The sequence below is a fragment of the Heloderma suspectum genome, chromosome 3 (genome assembly GCF_057233095.1).
Source record: "Heloderma suspectum isolate Gila_16-S chromosome 3, 16-S_ref, whole genome shotgun sequence".
NCBI lineage: Eukaryota > Metazoa > Chordata > Lepidosauria > Squamata > Helodermatidae > Heloderma > Heloderma suspectum.
In genome coordinates this window covers 257,995,825-258,021,312 of record NC_139460.1, presented here as the reverse complement: position 1 = coordinate 258,021,312, position 25,488 = coordinate 257,995,825, and the positions used below count along the sequence as shown (strand labels likewise).

Below are 25,488 nucleotides of genomic sequence, written 5' to 3'. Positions count from 1 at the left end.
TCTGGAATGATTTGCATACACAGCAAGCACACTTAGCAAGAACACCTGCTCTCTGCTTGTCACAGACTGTGGTCTGGATTGCACGGACAATTCCCGACAGGTCAGGTGGTTTGACTGGATAGCCTTCTTGTCTCTTCACATTCCTGATTCGAAGAGGATTAAATACATAATCATTTACCTTTGCAGAATTCCTGAAGTATATGCTTTTAACGTACGCAATAAAGTATACAACGGCATAGATATAGTTGTAGCTTCTGTTACTTACCTGGGGTTGGCTATTGGCTGGTGTAGAAGATAACTTTGTAATGTGCACTGTAATGTGTAGAGAAGGCTACTTTCAGCATTTACCAGTAACAACCCTGGATACTTTCCAACTCCCATGTCATGTACCTAAGAAAGTCCAATTGCACCCATACAAAAATCTTTGTCCTTTGGCATATCTATGTTACAATCCAGATCCTCCTGAAGTCAGTGGGACGCTCCCAATGACTTGGAATACTTCAGGATTATGCCATTTGCAGAAGGCTACTGTAAAGTTTTGAACATCCATTCCCCTCACGGCCATTTATACAGCCATATGATACACACAGATGCCTCTGCACCAATCCCATACATGCCTTCCTTTGCTGTGCAATTATAGAGAAGCAATCTTTGAGCTTTCCGCCCTCGTACAGAAGAACACAGCAAGCTGCCAGACCATTAGTCCAGTGGAGGCTGGTGGCTCTGATGTCAGTGGGGTGGTGAAGCCACTCTGGGGCTCAGTTCGACCTCTAAAGGAGCTATCCAAAGTCCTGCCCAGTTCTAACTAAAACCTGGAGCTGATTCACTGACATCGGAGCCACCAGCCTCCACTGCATTAGCTCATGTAGCCCAGTATTGTTGCCCTGACTGGCAGCATCTCTCCAGGGTTTGTAGGATTCTTTCCTAGCCCTATCTGGGGATGCAGGGGATTGAACCTGGGATCTTTTGCATGCAGAGCAGGTGCTCTCCCACTGAGCTCCGGCTTCCCAGCTGCCTTAGGCAGGAGCTGGACAATGCAGCCCCCTTTCCTTGAACACACGCGTGATCCATTGCCCATCTGCCCTCTCTGCGCAGCTACGCTTAGCACACCACAAGTTGCTCTCAGATGCACACAGCAGGCACCGTTTTTTTCCTGCGTTCTGGGCAGGGTTGACTGCAGTAAAAACGAGGGGTGGGAGCAAAGGGGGGGGGTGGCAATGACGATCAGGGGAGCGAAGATATGCTGTGACTGAAAGCTGGGGGAGCGAACGGGGTAGCAGAGAAGTATTTTAGGGGAGCGCCCACACATCCCTCATCTCTACCGCTGGGCACTTTGCGAGCCTGCCCCACGCAACGCATGCACACGGCACCAGCTTCCTTTCTGCGTGTCCACACACACACACGCTCTTTCTTCGGGAGCGCAGCGCCACCTCGCCCACCCTTAACCCAGCGGCTGATCTCTCCACGCACACCAACGACCCTTTCCCCGGTTCCCCTTCCTGCAGAAATGCGCGCGCACGGGCACACACGCACACCCTCGTCGGCACTTCGCTGCGCGCCCGAGGCCTGAGTAGGCGCGCTTGCAGCTCCCCCCTTCCCCTCCCCTCCCCTCCCCTCCTCCGAGACGCGCCTGGAAGTGCCGCTCGCGCACCCGCTCTTCACGCTCCAAGGCGCTCCGGAGGAACTGGTAGCTCTGCACCGCACACGCTGCATCTCTAGCCACGCGCCGCCGCCCTCGGACGCCACCTGTCGGGCCCGCCGCGCCGCCCGGGAAAGGGGGCGGTGGTGCGCCGAAACGCCTCTTTGCCCCGCCGCTCGCGCCAGAGGTGGCACATCTGGCCGCCCACGTGACTCTACGGGTCCCTTAAGTGACTCATCTGTGGAGGCAGCTGTCACCATAACAACCAGATCCGAAAGAGGAGCCAGTCCGCCGCAGCCCCCAGATAGGGAAGAAGTGGGGGTGGCAATCGAAGGCTCGGGCGGGGGACCATGTTTCAGCAGCCGCGGCTGAGCCAGGGCGAGGGCGAGAGTGGGCGCAGCAGCAGCAGCAGCAGCCCGCTGACATCCATCCCCTCGCATTGCCTAGGCAAGGTGAAGTCTATGGAGTGAGGCAGGCAGGAGTAGGAGGGGAGGGAGAGGGAGAGAGGTGGGGTGGGGTGGGGTGGGGAATGAGCGCGACACAAAGGGAGAAGCAGGGCTCGGAAGGAGGATTAGCAAGGGAATCAGCCTGAGCCTCCCTGAGGGAGGAAAGCGAACCTCTTCCACGCTGTTCGCCCAAGAAGCAGCCGCTCCTTATTCATTCCCCACCCCAGGCTGGGTGATGTGGACCAAGCCCAAGGAAAGGCACCATCTATGAGGAAGAGGAGACAAAGGGGGCTTCTGGAGCCAAAGTGACAGCGAGAGCGAAGAGGAAGAGGGGGAAGGACTAGGAGAGGGAGGGGAGAGCCCAGCCCCTTGCTCCCCTCCCTTCTCGCCCCGCCCTGGCCAGCGGCACAAACCCACAGAGCCCTCCAGCTGTTGTCACCTTCCCGCTGTTGGCTGCCTTCTGATGCCATGGGGAACAGTTTCTCCAGCATCCCAGCACTGCCTAGGGGCAATCCGAGCCGGTTCCACAGGGCCCATCATCAGCATCTCAAAGGTAAGAGGCGCAGCAGCCCTGTCTGTTCCTGGATTTCTTGTTTAGATGTGTGGAACACAAGGTGAAGCCCCTCTTCTCCCTTTAAAGTTTGGACCATTGTGGTGATCCTCCTCAATCATTGCTATGTCCTCAGTGCTCACCTGAATACTATTTCCACACCCCACCCCATGGCATTATGCTCTGTAACATCCCAGGGTAGCCCAAGCCACCTGGAAATACCCCACCTCCTATGAAGAAGATTGTTCTTTCACCTCAGTGATTTTAAAGCACATGCCTAAGAATCTTTTTGTACAATGTGGACTAGTTGCATCCTTTGTAATACAACGCACGCACCCCAGTGCAAAGACAAATAGAGGGCTCCTCTGATTCCTCTGATGAAATAAGACAGGGGTTGCAATTGTATGCATATTTACTTGGAACTACGTCTCACTGAAATCAGTAGATTTTACTCCCAAATAAATGTGAGGTGAGGATCAGGCTGATAGACGGATTTACATCCCAATTCCTTTTCTTCAGTTATGGAAAAGAAGGGTTTAAAGGAAATGGAGGAGGAGGAGGAAGAGAGAAGAACGTATTTAAGATGCTAGGTGATATAAGTAGTTTCCAGTGGTTTACTTCTAAGTGAGTATGCTGCAGCAGCTGTTGTCCTGGTTACCCCAGGAATGTCAGCTTCTGGATCCATTTTAGGGAATGACAGATTTTATGTGAATCAGGAGTATACTGATCTTTTTGGTTGTAGTTCAGATCTGATTAGTATTATAATTCTTTTGAGCGTCTCTTTCTTATGTCTAATTTTTTTTTCATTCTGGTCTACTCACATGTATGGTGCCCAATGGATTTTCTTGCAAGTCTAAAGGGATGAGGATTGAATGACCTGTGCTCACTTTGGCCTGCTACATTTTTGACCACCTCACAGCAGAATTTGCTACCCAGTCCACAAAGCAGTTAAGCCAGAGTATATTAGTTCCATGAAATGAATGGGACTAAAGTGACTTAAAACCAAGCATTCCTGGATAACTGGTTTTTGGATCATAGCCACAGTCTGTCATTTAAAAAGCATTTCCATTTTTTACTTGGACCAGTACTGTATAGTATAGATTTCATTGCATACTGCATCTACACATTCAGTACTAAAAGAATGTGGCCAAGTTTTTTTGCTAATAGGTGGATAAATAAGAGTGATGTTCCGGTAGCCACAATTGTGTTGCTGTTTCAAATCTCTTTCAGGCGTGTTGCTTCATTTGTGCATGTCATAACATTTGTATCAATGTTTCATGAAAAACACTATAGAAGGGCAGAGGATTACAGATTGTTATTGAGAAATACTTCATTCAGTAATACTTATATGGAAACTAGATTTTTTCTCAGTTATTTGATGACGCTCTTGAATGCCCCCAGGATTATTAGCAGTAGTTTTTGTTTAGTTTTGCAGATGATGGCCAAGAAGGTATAGGATCCCAGCATGGACTGAGTCAGACAGAAATTCAGTGCAGACAATTGCTGTGTTTAAAATTAGACGTGTAAGGAGGGGGCAGGTGAACCCTACCAAGAGACTCATCATTCCCTATGAGCGCAAATGTGAAAGCACAGGAGATGCTGCAGTAGTTGGTATTCAATTGTAAACTGCCAGGAAGGATTTATCTTAAGAACAAGCCTGTCAACTGGAAATTTTACTGGAGCAAACTTAAGCAAAATTTACAGTCCGTAGGCAGAACGGGCACATCTTAATAATTTGTTATTGTTTGCTTAAATTGAGATGCAGTTTAGAGTCACCCGATTTCAGTTACTTTCAGATGACATGCTTGGTTTTTGGATTCACATCCCACCCCATTTTAACTGGGGCTGGTTGCTGTGCTCTCTCTCCTGCTGGAAAAAACCAACAAAATGGTTCTTGAGTGGTTTAAATTCTATGATTGAAATGAAGAGTTAAGTAAGCTTTGCATTTTGTTGTATTTAAAAATGCCCTGCCAAGTAACTGCCAGAGACAATATGTGCTTTTTATGTCTTTTCTGAAAGAAGATTGCCTCAGGTCCTACATTTACATGCAGAATAAACAAGCTTGATTAGATTTGACAGGTTCCTGTAAAATGCTTTGGAGGCACAGCAGCACAAAAGTATGAATGTCACACCAGTTTGTTACATTTTGGAGCATATACTTTAATTGAAGATGCATTTCACTCTAGTCCCTTTCCCTAACAATCTTTCAAACTGGGAAGGTTGCAGAAGTCCTTATAGCTTTGGCAACTGCTGGAGCTGTGTTATCCTTAAAAGAAGGCCTTCTTGCTCCTCTCTGCAGATGACCTCACCATAACTGTATAGCAGTGATCCTTTTTTGTTCAGCCTTATGAATGCTCAAAGAGCTCCATGCCTGAAAAAACTGTGTAGTGGCCAAGAGATGTCGACCCCTGTAGTTCTTGCAGCCTTCCAGATGGATAGTGCCATCTCACCCAAATGAATCTTTTTCACTTCTTGCTGTTCCTGTACACCTGAAAATCTTAAAAAATGGCCAGCCAGAAGGAGAGCCATGAGTTTTGATGATATGAACATGAATGTCATTTGGTGGCTGGACAGTTTTTTATTAAATGCTGAGGCCTGAATAGTCATGCAGGAAGCTTACCCTTTGCACATCAGATGTTTCAGAGAGATTTGCTTATTTGAACCTCACTTGTAAAATGGTGTGTTCCAGATTCTTGTAAGTCAGGGTTTTTCTCAACAGTAGTCATGGCAAGCAAATAACAGGTCTTGAACCAGGGACCTCAGGGAGGTCAGGGGGAATTTGTCTGCTAAGCTCTAGGCCAGGGGTGGGGAACGTGTAGTCCTCCAGATGTTTTGGCCCACAACTCCCATCATCTCTAGCCACTATAGCTGATAGTGAGGGATGATGGAAGTTGCAGTCCAGCAACGTCTGGAGAACCTCACGATCCCCACCTCTGGTCTAGAGAAAGGAGGGAACAGGCAGGAAATCAGCCAGGCTAGTAAGAAAGCCTCATAAAAGCAATGGGCCTGAATGTGTCGTGTAGTGTTCCCTAACCTCTGTAAGGCTAGGGTTGCTTCCTGGTTGGAGCAGCATGGAGATTTCTTTTGTATGTGAAAGGCTGCCTTCGTCTCTGCCTTGCCTTTACCTTGCCCCCATCCCCTTATACAGGAGCTGGATCTGATAACAGTTTACCTTGCTGTGCTATGTGTTTGGTAGTATATATGTGAGCCCAGACAGATTTTTCCATGCATTTTTCCGCACATCTGCACCTGACATATGGTCAGATCATCTAATCACCCAGTAGGCTGATATAGATGGCCAAGATATCCTGGCATGAAGAAGATCAGCCTAAGAGAGTTTGGTCATCTATAGGGCCAGAGGGCCAGAAATGCCCTCACCAGCTTACCATTTGCATTTTGGTGGGATTGTCCCCAACCTTTTCTTGAGTCAGGAGAAGAGCAGGGAAATCTTCCCAACCTCCCACTGAGCTTAAGATCAGGGGTGTGGAACCTCAGGCCGAGGGGCTTCCTTCTGGTGTTCCCCAGAATACCCCCTTCACCTGGCCCCACACCCTTTCCCCAACCACCGATTGCTTAGCAGTTTCCCCAGGTTTTGTGCAGTTTCTTCCCATTCTAAAAGGTTGAAATGCCTCCCCTGAGGCGTAGTTACTGGCAGTAAGAGAACTTTAAGCTAAAACACAATGGCATTTTTTTGTATTTTGGGCCTACTGCTTTTGCCTTTGACTCTCTTTGGCCTTTGGCTCCACCCACCATTGGAATATGGCCCCCGAGAGCTTCTCCAAAATGGAATTTGGCCCTCAGGCTGAAAGAGGTTCAACACCTTTGCCTCAGAGGGAAGGTCTCTGCTGTTCCTCAGGCTTGGGAGAAGGGCATGGAATTTCACCAGACTCCCGCTGAGCCTCTCTGTGGCTGCCTTTACACTAAAGAAAACCCACGCAGTCCTCCCATTCTGGAGCATTTACCACGGGCTCCCAGACAGCGACCATGTGATTGCTGAGAGGGGACGCTTTTAATTTTCAAGGTTCTATAGAACTCAATGATACAGCGCCATCTAGTGGCTGTTTTAACTGCATAACATTCTGCGTTTATAGTTCATTAGTTCCGTATCTTTTTGAGTTGGAATAACCAGGAAATACCTCTGGATGTGCCCTGGAGGTTAACGATGTCATGAAAAGGACCCGCAAACTTCCATGAGTGAGCAATCTCAATAGCAGGATAAAAGCTCCATGTGAAGGAGCCCTAAAACTCAGGGAGTCTGGGATAAGCTCTCTACCCCCAGTCCCAGCTCAGACCTGGGAAGGAGGATGGGGGCTCATCTCTGCAGTCTTGTTGGATCACAAAGGTGCTCATATCACCTCCAAGACTCAACATGATGTCATAGTCAAGGCCCCATTCCTACCCTTTTGGGAGGGGCAGGGTTGATGGGGAGTACACATTGTGGCTGGCTACAAAGGCTACTGATTTATGGGCTCTGTGACTCCTGCTGCTGCAGGTGGAGAGGTGAGGAGGCCCTTTTTGACTCTTCTGGTCCCATGAAGACATCAGAGAGTTAATGGAATATACACAGTCAGATCTATCACACATGAACAAGAGGTTACATCAGGAGTCCCCCACCTTTGTGGGCCTGTGGGGACATTTGGCATTTTGAAAAAGTGCCCTGGGCGCTTCCACAAATTGCCTGCTGTAGGGGTGTGTACACTCACAAGAATGTGGGGAATGCCCCCTTCTCTCTGTTTGTGTGTAGGCATGAATGCAAACCCTGTGTGTGCGCGCATGTGGGTGTGTGCTTCTCACTGGCTTCTCTCTCCCCCCCTCTGGTTCTTTTCTATTATTATTATTATTATTATTATTAATTTCATTTATATCCCACCTTTCTTCTATCGTGGAACTCAAGGTGGCTACATGTGGTTCCTAGGTGGTCTCCCTTCCAAGTACTGACCAGACCCAGACCTGCTTAGCTCCAGCAAGGTAGCTGTCTCATGTGCCTTCAGACCATGCCTGGCACCTGCTTCTCTCTCTCTTTGGTTCTCCTTCCTTCTTTCCTCCCCTGCCCCCCAGCAACACTTCTCTCTCTCTGGCTCCGATTTCTCTCTCTCTCTCTCTCTCTCTCTCTGGCTCTTTTTTCTCTCTCCCTGTCTTTCTTTCTTTCTTTCTTTCTTTCTTTCTTTCTTTCTTTCTTTCTTTCTCTTTCTCTCTCTCTTTCTCTCTCTCTCTCTCTCTCTTCCCCCCCTCTTTCTGGCTCCCTTTCCTTCCTTCCCTCCCTCCCTCCTGTCTCTGGTCTGTCTGTCTGTCTTTCCCTCCCCCCCCCGCTCTCTGGCTCCTCTCTCTCTTCATCTCCATACAAGTGAATGGAGCTATTTCTCCATTGATTTGCATAAGGTGAGAAGAAGCTGCCCTGCTGAAAATCAGCTGAGGGTGGGGCAAAGCCCCACTTGTGCAAGGACCCTTGGGGCAACAGGGTCCATGGGGCAGCTTCTACCACCCTCCATCCATTTTCATCCCCCCTCCATCCATTTGTCCCTATTCAAATGAATGGAAATTTTCTGTCCCCCATGTCAAAGATTCAACTGTCAGTCCAGTCAGCCTTTGCATGTGGAATGGGTGTCTGTGTGTGCGCGTGCACGTGCATGCATGTGTGCCATCTTATCCTTCGCCTTAGGCAGCAGAATGTCTAGGGCTAGTCTTGCTGGCAGGACCCACTGGTACTGATGCCTGTCCTGGGGCCCCTGCCCTGGATAGCTCTGGGAGCCACCATTTAAATTTCCCACAGTGCTCCAGGGTGACACTACATCTGGGGCATTATGGGAGATTTAAATGGCAGCTCCCACCTGGAAGTGACCAGAGCACACCTGGTGCTAACATGTAAACATATTTAGGGCCCACTGACATAGGAGGAGAGCTACCAGAAGGCACTGCTGAGAGGCCCCTCAAATCTGGAGTCAGCCCTGTCATTGTCCTTTAGAAAACTTTTTTTGACCTGTGAGCTCTGCGGGTGCAGAGCACCTGGATCCCTATATGGAAGATAAATACAGATAGCCAATGATTGAGAACCCTGAGGGAGAGTAACATCCTAGAAGGCTGAATATACCCAAACCCAAATCACCTCAGGCATAACTGTAAGATACAGTGAGTTACGGGAACCATCTTCCTCTTCTCTAAGCAGTCATGTCTCATATTCCAAAGATGAGAATAAATGCTAGAATGATACAAACATTAATCTATATAGGGTAAACTATTTTTAAATTAATTTTTTTGTGTCCCCCTTCTTTTTCCCTGCAACTTTACTCTCTTGTAAGTAGTGCCTCATATTCCTCCTTTGGAGTCCAAGTAGACAGTTTATCTTGAGAAATTGGTTGGTTGGATTGACTGAATTACAGTAGTTTAAACATTTTGGCTGGAGGAGCGAGGATCTTTTGTGTCCAAGAATTTTTATTGTTGTTCAGTCGTTCAGTCGTGTCCGACTCTTCGTGACCCCATGGACCATAGCACACCAGGCCTTCCTGTCCTGCACTCTCTCCCGGAGTGTGCTCAAGTCCATATTCATTGCATCAGTGATGCTATCTAGCCATCTCATCCTCTGCCGTCCCCTTCTCCTTTTGCCTTCAATCTTTCCCAGCATCAGGGTCTTTTCGAGTGAGTTTTCTCTTCGTATTAGGTGGCCAAAATATTTGAGCTTCAGCTTCAGTGTCTGTCCTTCCAATGAGCACTCAGGGTTGATTTCCTTTAGGATTGACTGATTTGCATTCCAGGGGACTCGTAAGAGTCTTCTCCAGCACCACAGTTTGAAAGCATCGATTCTTCGGCGCTCAGCCTTCCTTATAGTCCAGCTCTCACAGCCATACGTTGCTACTGGGAAAACCATAGCTTTGATTATACGAACCTTTGTTGGCAAGGTGATGTCTCTGCTTCTTACTATGCTGTCTAGGTTTGCCATAGCTTTCCTCCCAAGGAGCAAGTGTCTTTTAATTTCATGACTACAGTTACCGTCTGCGGTGATCTTGGAGCCCAAGAAAACAAAATCTGTCACTGCTTCCATTTCTTCCCCTTCTATATGCCAGGAAGTGATGGGGCCAGATGCCATGATCTTAGTTTTTTTAATGTTGAGTTTCAAACCAGCTTTTGTACTCTCCACTTTCACCCTCAACAAGAGGCTCTTTAGATCCTCTTCGCTTTCTGCCATTAGGGTGGCATCGTTTGCGTATCTGAGGTTGTTGATAATTCTCCCGGCAATCTTAATTCTGACCTGTGATTCATCCAGCCCGGAGTTTCTCATGATGTACTCTGCATATAAATTAAATAAGCAGGGCGACAATATACAGCCTTGTCGTACACCTTTCCCAATTTTGAACCAATTGGTTGTTCCATGTCTGGTTCTTACTGTTGCTTCTTGACCTTCGTACAGGTTTCTCAGGAGACAGGTAAGGTGGTCTGGCAGTAAATCTTAAATGATCAAGTTATCCTTTTGAAGACTGAAGTGATTTAAACATTTTTGCTAGTGTGTGCTTTTCATTGGTTTGGTGGAAATTCATTGTGTAGTTTTAATGTTAGGGGGTTTAATAATAGTTTCCATTTTACCCAATGAAGAGAGAACTGAGGGCAAAATATGCAGCACAAGTAATTTTTACATAGTGAAGGCAGAAGGGAGGGGAGTTCAGCTCTAAATAACCCTAAAACAAACCATGGGTCATTTGAGGGTTGTCTCACCCTTAAACAATCCCTGTTGCCTGGGTTTGCACGACACAGCAAGTCATGCAAAAATGGCGCCTGTGGTCGCCTGCCACAATGTGACAACCTTCATGGGTTAATTAAGCCATGGTGGGCTGTTGTGTCATGCGAATCAGGTCTCTGTGTGACTTCTGAGTTTCAAATAGTGACTGCAGGACAGGGAAGAGAAGGTAGATGAGGAGACATGCAGTGGAGGCAGAGGTGGAGAAAGGCCAATCCACAGGTGGAGGTGGTTTATATGCCCCCCCTTCCAGTAACTAGTAGAGGCTTTGAGATGGATATGGAGTTTGCTCTGCATTCCAGCCCCAAAACAAACCAATTGGGAACAGAAAAGGGTTTCAGTCTCCCTAACTTGCTCTGTGCCAAGGACTTTGGAGTTTGTATATGCAGCTTGATAGCCATCCAGCCCCAAAGGCAACCTGCTACAGTTCACTGGGGGTATGAACTTCCCCAGTGTGTTTTAGTAAAGGTTTACCCTGAAGCCTGGAACCCTTTACACCAGCCTTCCTCAACCTAGTGCCCAATGCCCTCCACATGTGTTGGACTACAACTCCCAATTCCAGCTGGTGATGGGAGTTGTAACCCAACACATGTGGAGGCCTCCAGGTTGGGGAAAGCAGCTCTATATTATTGGATGTGGGGATTGCATCACCCCCTCTCCATGTTGTAGATGTTTCTCGGCCCACTTTCTTGAGTGTTCTGTTGTCCATGGATTTTGTGGCGTCTTGCTACTGATTCACTGATTTGTAGTCTGTGGCTTACTGGCCTTCTTTAAGGAGCAAAGTTTTACTGAGACAGTATATCTAGGGTGGGCAACTTGTGGCTGTCCAGATGTTTTGGCCTACAACTCCCATCAGCCCTCACCATTAGCTATGTTGGCTGGGGCTGATGGGAATTGTAGGCCAAGTCATTTAGAGGGCCACAAGTTGCCCACCCCTGAGTATTCTAACTTGCTGTATAAAACCAATTATTCTGGAGCTGTTGTTAGATTAAAGTTTGTCACCACTATCTTCAAACAGGGAGGGCTCACATAATGCAGTAAATTCCCTTTTTGAAAAAAGAAAAGAACATTCTAGGATCAAGCCCCTTTAGTTTAAGAGAAGAGTTAAGGCTCGTGAAAATTCATTCATCCACCAAAAAACATGGAGATTGTATATTAAAATTCCTACCTTAACTTTTACATCATGTAAGCAGTAAAGATGTTAGATGGACAGTCTCACGTATTGTGTTTATCCCCATAGTTTGCCTTGGTTTTTTATCCCTAAATTCTCTTCTTTTCCAGGTTGGGGGTAATTCTAAAGCTGGGGACATTTATGGGGAGAGTAGGCAATCAAATACATAGGAACCTCCTGCTTTCTCCATATGGTTTTATTTTGGTTTGGAAGAACTGCACAGATTATTAGGGTTATATATGTGGTGAGGGTGAAGGCATGCATTCAGGATGGAGAGAAGAAAATAAAATGGAGTTAGTGAGCACTGAAGCAACTATTTGGACATTATCGGGTGTACAAGTCATCAAAAGAAAGGAGGTAAGCCTGACATTTATGAGTAAGCATACATGATATTTGACTTTGATAGAGGTTATCTCTATTTTAAAACAATTAAATATTTAGAATGTATGAGTAGAACAAGTCTTCAACGTCGTTGTTCTGCTACTGCCTGAATAGTAACCTTTCTATTCTGTTTAAACATGTATTTAATTGGTCTCTGCAGTTTAAGATAAGCATTACAAATGGTTGATTATCAGAATTAAAAGTTGAACATTTGTAAGCAGACCAGAGTAAGCCTACAAACCTCAGATTCTGATAATGCCTGAATATTAACTTTGCTTATTTTACTTCTGTTTAAACGTGCATAGGACTGGTATCTGCAGATAAGCTTTGGAAAAGGTAAGTTGTCAGAATTAAAAGTTTAGAATTTACAAACAAACATTGTATCAAACATTTATACAGAACTAAGCCCATCTGTGGTATTTTCCCCAAACTGAAATGGAAAAAGATTGGGAATAAAAGACCAACACAAAGTATAGATACATGAAACTTAACCTGTAAGCAAACAAAGTTATATGTGACACTGTCCAAAATCTTTACTGCTTACATAATGCAGCAGTTAAGGTGGGAACCTCCATGCTTTGGGGTGTATGACTGAATCTGTAGGAGCCTTAATTCTTAAACCAAAGGTTTTTGGATACTAGAATTGTCTCTCAGATAGCTTCTTGTAATAAGCATTTCTCCCATTTTTGAGGCTGACACTAAAAATTGCCAATTAATTTAGCCAAAGCTAGGATGTCAATCAATTTATTAGATAATAGCCTGAAGCATACTGAAATATATATACACACAGAGTAGTTTTCCTATCTCAGTATTTTGAAACAGAACAATATTGAGTGGCTCACTGTCCCTTGGGCACATTGTATGGCATGAAAATACATATGTTCTCCACTTCCAATCTGTTCCCAGCTTGCTAGTTTGCTCTGAAAGTTTTAAACAATTGAAATTATATAACCACATTGATTCTCTAATAGTGTGGCTGGGATTGTGTACACTGGGTGATGCATTTTTGTGTGACTGATAGGTAGAAACACAGCCAGCAGACCACAGGGAACAAAGATATCTCTTCAAGTCTCTTGTATGGTTTGTATTAACTACTAAACAAAGCATTAGCTGAAGTGGCAAAACTCCAACCATTTCCCATCTTTGGGAATCTGAAGGGAAATGTTGCTCACTCCATCTCTGAAGGGACTCAAACAAGACGCACATAGCGCATTAACAAGTTAGGAGTAGCTTAGAACATTGTGGACTTCACAAGCATCTCTTGGGAGGTTTAGGGATTCTTCTTCCCCCACCAAAGCTTCTAATCTGAAGATTCCTCTGCAATAGACTTGCCCTTGAACAGTGACAGCGCTATCCTATGCACATCTCCTGGGAAGAATGTTCCATGGAGTTAAATGGGACTTACTCACAGCTAAATGTGTATAGGAATGCAGCAGGGGGTGTAGAACCTCAGGCCCGGGGGCAAAATTACACCCACCTGGGGGTGCCAATTTGGCCCACCAGGGTTCTCCAGAAGACCATGCTCTCTTTTCCCCAACCACCAATCATTTAGTGGCTTCCTGACTTTTGTGCAAGTTTTTTCCCTATTCTAAAAGGTTGAAATGCCTTTCCTAAGGTTAAGTGAAGTGTTGGGGTTTTTTTGTATTTGGCCCTACCCTTTCACCTTCAGGAGTGCCCACCACTGGAATGCAGCCCCCAAGAACTTCTCCAAAATTGAATTTGGCCCTCTGGCTGAAAGGGAATCAACATCCCTGGATTGCAGCCTAAACCACCTATTGTGCCTGTTAGTAGATGGCATATAATTAACTATGGAATTCGCTACCACAGGATGTAGTGATGGCCACCAATTTGGATGGCTTTAAAAGGGGGTTGGAAAAATTCCTGGAGGAAAAGGCTATCAATGGCTACTAGTCCTGATGGCTGTATGCTACCTCCAGTACCAGAGGCAGTGAGCCTATGTACACCAGTTGCTGGGGAACATGGGTGGGAGGGTGCTGTTGCACTCATGCCCTGCTTGTGGGTTCCCAGTCAACAGCTGGTTGGCCACTGTGTGAACAGAATGCTGGACTAGGTGGATCCTTGGTCTGATCCAGCATGGCTCTTCCTATGTTCTTATAATGTTTGTTTTCTAAGTGAACACACCTTGCTTATATCAGGGGTGTGCAATTATAGTAGGTCCAGGGGTCATTTTTGCCCCCCCCCGGACCCTCCCCCTGGGTCACAACCCCCTGCTGCCGGCACAAAAAAATAATAACAACAATTTTAAAATGGCATACATAGCACTATGGAGTGGCAGAAGGGTCAAATTTCGCTTGTTTGCAAGCTATATTTGAGCTTTTTGGCAAACTGTATGCTGTGGACACAATTTTTTTCCATAAAATTTTCCCTGATTTCAGGGGGAAGTGTGGGCTCTACATGCAGTTTGATTATGCACTGAATGCATGCAGCCCTTCTAGCTTTGCCTTTTTGATCCAGGAGGGCTTGAAGAAGAATAAGGCCTCTGCTATGAATATTAGCACAGCTGTTGTCAAATAATGTGCAAATAATGGTTACAATATGTTGAAATCTCAGCTGGATATACTGGGTAGGAACAATTAAAGTGTGATTGTTCTCACTCTTAAGAAAAGGGAGCCAGGAGATAGCAGTAATAAGGCCTCCACGTGATCAGCAATTCACATGGAGCACTCATTTGTGTGGTGGAGGGAGGCTCTTCTGTATGATATTCAGCCCACATTTGATTATTCTTCAGGAGCACCTATATATCTAATTATGTGCGATAAAAATTAATCAACACAAATCCTTTTAAAAGGCACAGCTTTTGTGAAATTTAATTGTAAATATCTCCAAATGCAAGCACCAAATGGTGTACCTGTGAGCTCTCCATTCTTTCCTCTAATTCTTTTAATAATAAATACATAATTTGTTTAATTTTCAACATTTTTAATGACGTACAACCATCACAAAATTAAATGCCTGGTATCCCTTAAGATCTTCAGAATACATTGGAATATGATACGAGATAGCTTCACATCATAGAACAGAGGCTGGACTTCTGCATACATGTTTAAGCAAGTCTCCAATGTGGCAAGAGTTAAAGATAATAATCATGCTGAAGTAACCCTTGTGTTAAATTGGAAGTTGTTGACGGAAATGAATATCGTGTTTCAGCTATTTTTCTCTGTCTTGATAAGATCAAATGGAAGGGGGGAGGCGGATGGAAATGCTGGTGACAACATGAATTAAGATTGTGGCTGCATAAATGTTACGCTCTCCATGGTGTGATGTTTTGAAAGGGACCCCTTTGAAAATGCAGAGGTAATACTGAATGGAGGGTTGTTAGTATTAAATGTAGCCACTTAGGTAGACTGCGTCCCCCACCTCACCCCAACTAATCCTATGTGTGTTTACACAGAAGTAAACCTCATTGAATCCAGTGAGGCTTGCTTCCAACCAGGTGTTCACAGATTGCATCTTTAGTGTCCAATATGTGCTCTGATCTTTAACTTGATTGTCCTCACTGTTTTGACTGGTTTCCAGGTATGGCCTGAAATGGACCTGGTCAAGGCCTCCCACTGAATCTGTGAGTGGGTATGGGCTGGATCTCTTGTGCCCAAAGTCCAAGTGCAACTCTTATCCACCACACTAGGTTGGTTCTTAACAGTGGCTCTAAATATTGTGCTTAGTGGGCTATAACATTGTCCTCTTCTACTATTGCATAATCATCTGGGTCTGGGAGAGTAGGAGCTTCTACTGTAAAGAGCCACCTATCCATTTTCTTTAATTTCCACCCCATTGGCATAGATAAATTGTTTCTTTAGAGCTTATGAGGATTTCTAATAATGTCAATTAGAAGAATGTTAATGGCGGACAAGCTACCCTATAAGACAAGATTTCTCATGCCATGTTAGACTATTTCTTCATCTATCCTGGAATAATCTACTCCATGGATGGGGAAACGTTTTCAGCCCAAGGGCTGTGTTTCCTTGTGGCTAACCATCCAGGGGTCACAGCAAAAAGGGGTCAAGACCAAATCAAAAGATGGACAGGGTCAAATCAAAAAGTGGGTGCCATCATATATATATGAAATGCAAGTGTTACGACGTATATGACTGTTGATGTTCAGTCGTTAAGTCGTGTCTGACTTTTCGTGACCCCATGGACCATAGCACGCTAGGCCTTCCTGTCCTCCGCTCTCTCCTGAAGTGTGCTCAAGTTCATATTCCTTGCATCGGTGATGCTATCTAGCCATCTCATCCTCTGCCGTCCCCTTCTCCTTTTGCCTTCAATCTTTCCCAGCATCAGGGTCTTTTCCAGGGAGTTTTCTCTTTGCATTTGGTGGCCAAAATATTTGAGCTTCAGTTTAAATCCACACACATACATTTCATATATATCCACACATAAGACATAACACATACACCCTTCCACACAGCAGTTAGGCTTGAAAAAGGCCTCCCACTGGACTCAGTGGGAGGTTTTTTCAACCTAATTGCTGGGTGTGGATGAATTTCATTGAGGTCACAGCATGTGAGAATGGTAGGATTAAATCTTCCCACTCCAGCTGGGATTTCAATGAAGATCCCTCCCCATGCAGCAGTTAGACTTGAGAAAACGTTCCCGTTAGCTCAAATGGGATGGGCGGCAGGTTGTTTTGTTTTTACAAAAGCATAATTGCTGTACTGGGGTTGCAAGAGTGGAATATGTGGGCCAAAACTGTGAGCTTTGTGGGCCAAATCCGGCCTGTGGGCCACCCATGCTCTATACAAAAGTTTTCAAACTTTCTGTATTAATAGACACCTTTCTATATGAACATGGCTGCAGAAGAATCTATGTACATCATACATAGGAACCCTGCATATTGCAGAGTATTTGGGGTAGTGTTTGGGGGCATGTGGTGATTCCACATGCACAATATGTACATAGTAAAGGTTTGTATATGTGTATGGTGGCTGATAAGCCATAAGCTATGCCGTGCAGGGCCACCCAAGACGGACAGCTCATGGCAGAGAGTTCTGACAAAATGTGGTCCACTGGAGAAGGAAATGGCAACCCACTCCAGTATTCTTGCCAAGAAAACCCCATGGAACGTATCACAAGGCTAAAAGATATGACGCCGGAAGATGAGCCCCTCAGGTCGGAAGGTGTCCAATATGCTACTGGGGAAGAGCAGAGGGTATTTCCAAGTAGCGCCAGAAAGAGTGAAGCGGCTGGGCCAAACCCGAAAGGACACTCAGCTGTGGATGTGTCTGGCGGTGAAAAGAAAATCCGATGCTGTAAAGAACAATATTGTTTAGGAACCTGGAATGTCAGATCAATGAATCAAGGTAAGCTGGAGGTGGTCAAACATGAGATGGCAAGATTGAACATCGACATCTTGGGAATCAGCGAACTAAAATGGACAGGCATGGGCGAATTTAATTCAGGTGACCATCATATCTACTATTGTGGGCAAGAATCCCTTAGAAGAAATGGAGTAGCACTCATAGTCAACAAAAGGGTGGGAAAAGCAGTACTGGGGTACAATCTTAAAAATGATAGAATGATCTCAGTACGAATCCAAGGCAAACCATTCAACATCACAGTAATTCAAGTCTATGCCCCAACCACTGAGGCCGAAGAAGCTGAGGTTGATCGGTTCTATGAAGACCTACAACACTTTCTAGAACTAACACCCAAAAAAGATGTCCTCTTCATCATAGGGGATTGGAATGCTAAAGTAGGAAGTCAAGAAATCACTGGGATAACAGGCAAGCATGGCCTTGGTGTACAAAATGAAGCAGGACAAAAGCTAATAGAGTTTTGCCAAGAGAACATGCTGATCATAGCAAACACTCTTTTCCAACAGCACAAGAGGCGACTCTACACATGGACGTCACCAGATGGTCAATATCGAAATCAGATTGATTATGTCCTTTGCAGCCAAAGATGGAGAAGCTCCATACAGTCAGTAAAAACAGGAGCTGGAGCTGACTGTGGCTCAGATCATGAGCTGCTTCTTGCAAAATTTCGGCTTAAATTGAAGAACGTAGGGAAAACCACTAAACCTTTCAAGTATGACCTAAATCATATCCCTGATGAATATACAGTGGAGGTGAGGAATAGATTTCGGGGATTAGACCTGATAGACAGAGTGCCTGAGGAACTATGGACGGAGGTCCGTAACATTGTTCAGGAGGCAGCAATGAAATCCGTCCCAAAGAAAAAGAAATGCAAGAAAGCCAAGTGGCTGTCTGATGAGGCTTTACAAGTAGCTCATGAAAGAAGGGAAGCGAAAAGCAAAGGAGAAAGGGGAAGATATACCCAACTGAATGCAGAGTTCCAGAGAATAGCAAGGAGACACAAGAAGGCCTTCTTAAATGAACAATGCAAAGAAATCGAGGAAAACAACAGAATGGGAAAGACTAGAGATCTCTTCAAGAAAATTGGAGATCTCAAGGGAACGTTTTGTGCAAAGACGGGCATGATAAAGGACAAAGAAGGCAGGGACCTAACAGAAGCAGATGAGATTAAGAAGAGGTGGCAAGAATACACAGAAGAACTCTACAGGAAAGATCTGAATGTCCCTGATAGCCATGATAGTGCTGTCACTGAACTGGAGCCGGACATCCTCGAGAGTGAAGTCAAGTGGGCCTTAGGAAGCATTAGTAACAACAAAGCTAGCGGAGATGACAGTATTCCAGCCAAGCTATTTAAAATCCTAAAAGATGATGCTGTTAAAGTGCTGCATTCAATATGCCAACAAATCTGGAACACTCAACAGTGGCCACAAGACTGGAAAAGGTCAGTTTACATTCCAATTCCAAAGAAGGGCAACGCCAAAGAGTGTTCAAACTACCACACAATTGCGCTCATTTCACATGCCAGCAAGGTGATGCTCAAAATCCTACAAGCTAGGCTTCAGCAGTATGCGAACCGAGAACTACCGGAAGTACAAGCGGGGTTTCGAAGAGGCAGAGGAACTAGAGATCAAATCGCCAACGTTCGCTGCATCATGGAGAAAGCAAGAGAATTCCAGAAAAATGTCTATTTCTGCTTCATTGACTACGCTAAAGCCTTTGATTGTGTGGATCACAACAAACTGTGGCAAATTCTGAAAGTGATGGGAGTACCAGACCACCTTACCTGTCTCCTGAGAAACCTGTACGAAGGTCAAGAAGCAACAGTAAGAACCGGACATGGAACAACCGATTGGTTCAAAATTGGGAAAGGAGTATGACAAGGCTGCATATTGTCACCCTGCTTATTTAACTTATATGCAGAGTACATCATGAGAAATGCCGGGTTGGATGAATCAGAGGTCGGAATTAAGATTGCCGGGAGAATTATCAACAACCTCCGATATGCAGACGATACCACCCTAATGGCAGAAAGCGAAGAGGATCTCAAGAGCCTCTTGTTGAGGGTGAAAGAGGAGAGTGCAAAAGCTGGTTTGAAACTCAACATTAAAAAAACTAAGATCATGTCATCTGGCCCTATCACTTCCTGGCATATAGAAGGGGAAGAAATGGAAGCAGTGACAGATTTTATTTTCTTGGGCTCCAAGATCACCGCAGACGGTGACTGTAGCCATGAAATTAAAAGACGCTTGCCCCTTGGGAGGAAAGCTATGGCCAACCTAGACAGCATAGTAAGAAGCAGAGACATCACCTTGCCGACAAAGGTCCGTCTAATCAAAGCTATGGTTTTCCCAGTAGTAATGTATGGCTGTGAGAGCTGGACTATAAGGAAGGCTGAGCACCGAAGAATTGATGCTTTTGAACTGTGGTGCTGGAGAAGACTCTTACGAGTCCCCTGGACTGCAAGGAGGTCAAATCAGTCAGTCCTAAAGGAAATCAACCCTGACTGCTCATTGGAAGGACAGATACTGAAGCTGATGCTCAAATATTTTGGCCACCTAATGCGAAGAGAAAACTCCCTGGAAAAGACCCTGATGCTGGGAAAGACTGAAGGCAAAAGGAGAAGGGGACGGCAGAGGATGAGATGGCTAGATAGCATCACGGATGCAATGAATATGAACTTGAGCACGCTCCGGGAGAGAGCGCAGGACAGGAAGGCCTGGCGTGCTATGGTCCATGGGGTCACGAAGAGTCGGACACGACTGAACGACTGAACAACAACAACAACAACAATGGTGGCTGATATGTGTCTGGAATGATTGACAGGTGAGTGTGAGGTTTGGCAGAGAATGACAGTTTGGCAAGTGGAAGAAAGGGGGAGTGGCTGAGTGAGAGTGGAATGCAGTGTGATTGGAGGAGAGCTTGTGCAGAAAAAAGGTGGGGTGTTTGCTTCTAGGGAGTCAGATCAGTCTGGGAGGAAGGTAGATTGGGTACAGCTAGAGAAGCCTGAGTTGAGATTGGGAGATAAGAGTGAGAACATCTAGTGAGATAGTCTGTGGGATAGAGAGTATGTCAGAGAGTGTGAGAGAGTGTGAGAGGTTTTTGAACATACAGCTAAAAGCAAGGGTTATATCGTGTAGTTTATAGTGTTGACTTATTTTAATTATCATCCCTGATATCCTTTCCTCATCCCAACCCAGTTACCATTTCTAATCCTGTTGTACCAAATAAACCTTCTTTGTTTTCAATTTTAAAAGACGGTTTCCTTTTTTGTGATTAGGAAGAGTTTCATGGTATAACCCCCACGTGCTGGCTGCTTGGTCTGTGCTACCAAAAAGAAAGAAAGCAGCTCTAAAAGGGTTATTGGTGGCAATAATTGTGAGAGTGGTTCAAGCATCACAATACACAAACAGAAGGTTGTGGGTGAGAGCCTAAAAGTGGCAGTGTGAGGAGAGACACTGACCAAAGCCCCTGACCTGATGACTCAAAGTAGGATCGTGAGGTGGTCAAAAAGGCTGGGGTTGCAAGAGTGCAAGTGTGGGCCAAAACTGTCAGCTTTGTGGGCCAAATCTGGCCTGTGGGCCACCCATGCTCTATGCAAAAGTTTTCAGACTTCCTGTATTAATAGACACCTTTCTATATGAACATGGCTGCAGAAGAATCCCTGTACATCATACACAGGAACCCTGCATATTGCAGAGTATTTGGGGGAGTGTTTGGGGGCGCATGCATAGTTGACATAGGGCTGGATTCAGACCAAGTTAGTTGGACTTAGGTTCCAGTGAAATCAGTGGCACAAGTTAATAATGACTTAAGTCCTATTGGTTTCAGTGGGAACTGTGGAAAAAATTATTCTGGATCCAGTTCTAGTCCATCCTTTTGGGCCTCACCATTGCTCTGTATGAACTCTGAATATCCTAAAACAGGAGTGGGCAGAAGGTAGATCTCCAATTGTTTTGGATTTCAACTTCCATCATTCCTGACCATTGGCCATGCTGGCAGGGGCTTCTGGGAGTTGAAGTCCAAAATATCTGGAGATCTACCTTCTACCCTCCCTGTCCTAAAACATACCCAACACTAAGCATGTGGTGGGCGGCCAGGTCCAGAAGCAGCACTACTGAGACCTACCAGGGCCCATGCTCTGCCAGAGGGCCCATGACCAATTGCTGGCGCCCCTACTGCTGCTCCTCAGCCTCGCAGCCTCCACAATCCCCCCTCCAGCTCCCTCATTGTGACAGAAGGTGAGCAAAGAGTCACCTCATGCTTGCTCCCTCACTGTGACAGAGGAAAAGCAAGCATGCAGCAGTGGCTGCTTCCACTCGTCCTCCTTAGTGCACTTCTCCCCCCCTCCTGCATTGTAGCAAATATGTGAATGGCAAGAGTGAGGAGGAAGAGGGTCAGACACTTGCTCTCTTTCTCACACACATTGGAGTGTAGGCTGGCCAGGTGCCCTCCCCCCCCTTTTTTTTTTCAGCGGACAGTCCTCTATTTGAAGGTATCCTCTATTTGATAGGCTGCCCAGTCCAAGGCTGGTTTAAAGACAAAGGACCATAAGCAGGGAGAGCAGGGGCCTTGAAGTTACCGTTCAACTGTTAGCAACTGGATGGCAGGCTGAGAAGATGCACAGGTCACCTAGACAGTCTTCCCCACTATGGTGATGTATTTTTATTTAAATTATAGTTAATATTTCTAAATTTGCACCTATACACACACATTTGCATAGGCAAATGTTATGCAAATTGGTGTCCTCTTTCGTCCTCTTGTTTGGTGATGCATAAGTGGCCATCCTACCTTAGTGGAGGACATATGAGCAAGCAAGCAGTGATGCCAGCTGGTGCTCCCTACCCTCATTGTGGTGGAAGGAGGGTAAGTGAGTGTGCAGTGCGGGCGAGGAGGCACTACAGTAGCCGCTACACACTCACCCACCCTCAGTAGGTGCTGTGCAATAGAGTGGTGGGTTCAATAATATTTTAAAGGGTCCCACTAAAGGTGTCTTGTTCAAAGGCCCTCCAAAACCTGGCACCAGCATTGTGGGCGGGGTCAATGGGAGGTAAATGAGCTTCAGGGAGGAGTCATAGTTCAGTGGTAGGGCACATGCTTTGCATGCAGAAGGTTCCAGGTTCAATCTCTGGCATTTCCCGCTAAAAGGATCAGGGAACAGGTAATAGGAAAGACCTCTGTTGGAAAGCTGCTGAGAGAGTAGATTGCAAAGCTAATCTTGCATTGTATATGCTAAAAAGCAATAAAACTACTGATAGAAGGAAAGCAAATTTCCCACAACTTGGAACATAGTTATTCATCACATCAAAGGGGAGTTCTGACTGTGGGAAAATTTCAGGCCTATGCATATAGTAAATGTGAAGGCCTTGTGACAAATTGTGAGGAACTGGATGACTCTGCTTTGAGTTCAGAGGAATAGTTTGAGTGTAGAACAGAATGTGCCTTATATTTCAGTGAGAGGTAGATTTCAGTGAGAGGCTGGGGAATGGGAATGTGGAAGGGGAGCTTACCCCGTGTCAAAAACTGTGGGCCATTATATCAGTGTTAGGCAGCCAAGAGAAAGGCCTACTGCCTTCCAGCTATTTGAGCCTGTACAGAGCTGGTTCTTTGCATACATCATCATGTGCTGGATTAATCTTTTGGACATCGTTAAGCCGTATTTAGGTCTGGTTGCAGTGTGGCGCACCAAAAGCAGAATCCAGCATGTGGTGGTACAGGCACATAATTGATTTGGCACGTGGCTAAGCTTCTGCGAATCAGCCTGTTCTCAACTTTTTCCATGACTGCCACCCACTGAAATGGTGGTAGAAATAGGCCCTGACCGAGTGCAGACAAAAGGAGACAGGGCCAGCCCAAAATATTTGTGTTCTTCTTACCCACCCTAGTCAAAGCTTATAGAATCCAAGGCTGGTCTCTCTCTCTCTCTCATCCAGAAATGGAGGGTATGTGAGCAAGAATGTAGTGATGGCAAGCCAAGTTATTTTGGCACTTGAGGCAGGAAATACCACAAGTGCTTCTCCCCCTACCTGGCAGTAAAAATGCAGTAACAATATATGAAATAATTAACAATTTACTGCCCTTTTATGAAATCCAAAATCAGCTGCCTGAGGTGGTCACCTCACTCTGCCTAATGAAAGGGTCAGCCCTGGGAGGAGATGTAGTGTCATGTGTCAGAGATGTATGTGTGATCCCAGAATTTGAGTCAACATATTGTTCTCACTTCCACCACAGTCTTTGTGTCTTGTGCTTCTTTTGCTTGTAAGACTATTGAGGGCTGAATGAAAATGTTTCTGGGACAAAAGCCCAAAGCCTTGTTCCTGTACACATCCTTTGGGGGGTGCAACAGGTGTGCTTGGACTGTGACGTGCACCTGCCGGAGTTCCTTTCCCTGTGCTGGTTCTAATTAGTTGTCCAAAAGATGTGCTGAACAGCTAATGTGCAAAGGGCAGAGCTGCATTGTCCCATATCTTGTATATATGCTGTAGCAGACCGTCAGAAGCTGCAAGAATATCTGTCATCACTTCTGAGTTCTTCCAAAGCACTGTGCTAGTTGAGTGAATCACTCCCCTCTCTGGCTACAAGAGGATTTGTGAGAGGTGGTCATTCTCCCACTTCATCCTAGGTATTGGTGGCAGTCAGAAGAAGTAAACTCAGGGGGAAGAGTGGGGTGGTTGTTCCATCACATCATGCTGGGCTTTGGATGCACTTGGAAGCTGCAAAGCCCAGCGCGAAGTGAGAGGCTGATCCCTCCACTTTTCCCCGAGCTCTATTCAGGGACAGGTGGGAACATTCACTTCTGTCAGGGGTGGGCAACTTGTGGCCCTCCCAGTGTTTTGGCCTATAATGCCCATCAGCTTTAGCCAGCAACACCAGTGGTGAGACATGATAGGAGCTGTAGGCCAAAACATAGGGAGGGCCCACAGATTGCCCACCTCTAGCTTAGACCATGCTGCATTGCACTTTGGATGCACTTGGAAGTGGCAAGTAGATTCTTGTTGCTTGTTAGTGACCCTGCACACCCCAGGGGATACGGAGGAGTGGCAGAGCCTTTCTCTCCCACCTTTCACAAAATAAGAGGCCCCACTAAGACCTTTTGTAATGAACTCAGGAAAGAGAAGGGATTTCTTGTTTCACGCTTATTCACAACTGTGGTCACCAGGAAGAGATTCCAGGGGGTTGCCATTGACCTGGTGACTATATCTGTGGACTCCTGAGGCTCAGGTGGCTTCACCTGCTTGTTATCCCTCTACACCTTTGCTCTTAGCCAATAGGTAACAGAGTTGTGGTGCCAGAACCAGGCCCTGCAAATCCTGAGGCTGCTTCTGCTGGACTCTGTATCCTGCTTGAGCTCCACCACTTTCCATTATGGCAGTTTCCGTGGTTAGTAAACAATAAACACCAATTAAGGGAGTGTGAATGTCTGACATATAATTTCCTTTCCTTTAGTACCCACCTGCCTTCTGTGACCTACAGTCTTTCTGGTTTCCACCTATCAATATTTTATTTCAACCCTCAGGCTGTTACTTTGTTTTCTATTTAGTCATCCAACATATTTTTAACACCACCACTACCCATAACAAAAAGCCTCCCTAAGTTGATGTGACCTTCCCACAAAAAACTAATTTATTTATTTTTCTCAGGCTAGCATGATCTGCTCTTTAGTTTCTAAGCTAATCTAAGGGCTCTCCCTTACACTGCCTCTACTTCCCAGCTAATTACAGTGCTTTTATTTACTTTACTTTCTTGTTTCCTTTTTTCCCCTTCTTCCCTAAAAGCCCCTGTAGCAGGTACTGGCTGATCTGGGCAAAGGTTACGCAGGAAAAGATTGATGCCATTATTAAACTAACCCAGTGCAGGAAAGACTGCATTTGAAAGTCAATATTTCAGTGGTGAAAGCAAAGGGCTAGAGAGAATTAATTCTCCCAGGAACTGGGATAAGAATCTTAGCCAGGTTTATAACGTGCTTCAGTCACACACAACCTAGGGAGACCTACATTTAGTAGATAGGTCCTGGACTATCATCATGAAGCTATCATTTGAATTATATGTTTTTTGTTTTTGTTTTAGCTCATAGAACTAGCAGACCTTGGCCAAATTGTAAATACTCTGGCTTTAAATAAATACATAAAGAAATAAGAGATACCAAGAAAACTTCAGTTCTGATTTCAGAGTGGAATTACTGCTGTACTTGGGTTTGGGTGATGGCTGGGCTAGTAAAGGGCAGGAGAGCCGAGGGTTGGGG

At 45.6% G+C, this 25,488-nt stretch overlaps 1 protein-coding gene across 1 annotated transcript in view; it reads left to right on the top strand.

Annotated features, from left to right (window-relative positions):
- Positions 1-2,553: 2,553 nt before the first annotated feature.
- NEURL1 (neuralized E3 ubiquitin protein ligase 1) overlaps positions 2,554-25,488 on the top strand; it is a 215,028-nt gene continuing 192,093 nt past the window's right edge. The window contains exon 1 of the mRNA XM_084841991.1: positions 2,554-2,638. Within this exon, the coding sequence (XP_084698117.1) occupies positions 2,554-2,638 (85 nt within the window). The remainder of the gene's footprint in view (positions 2,639-25,488) is intronic.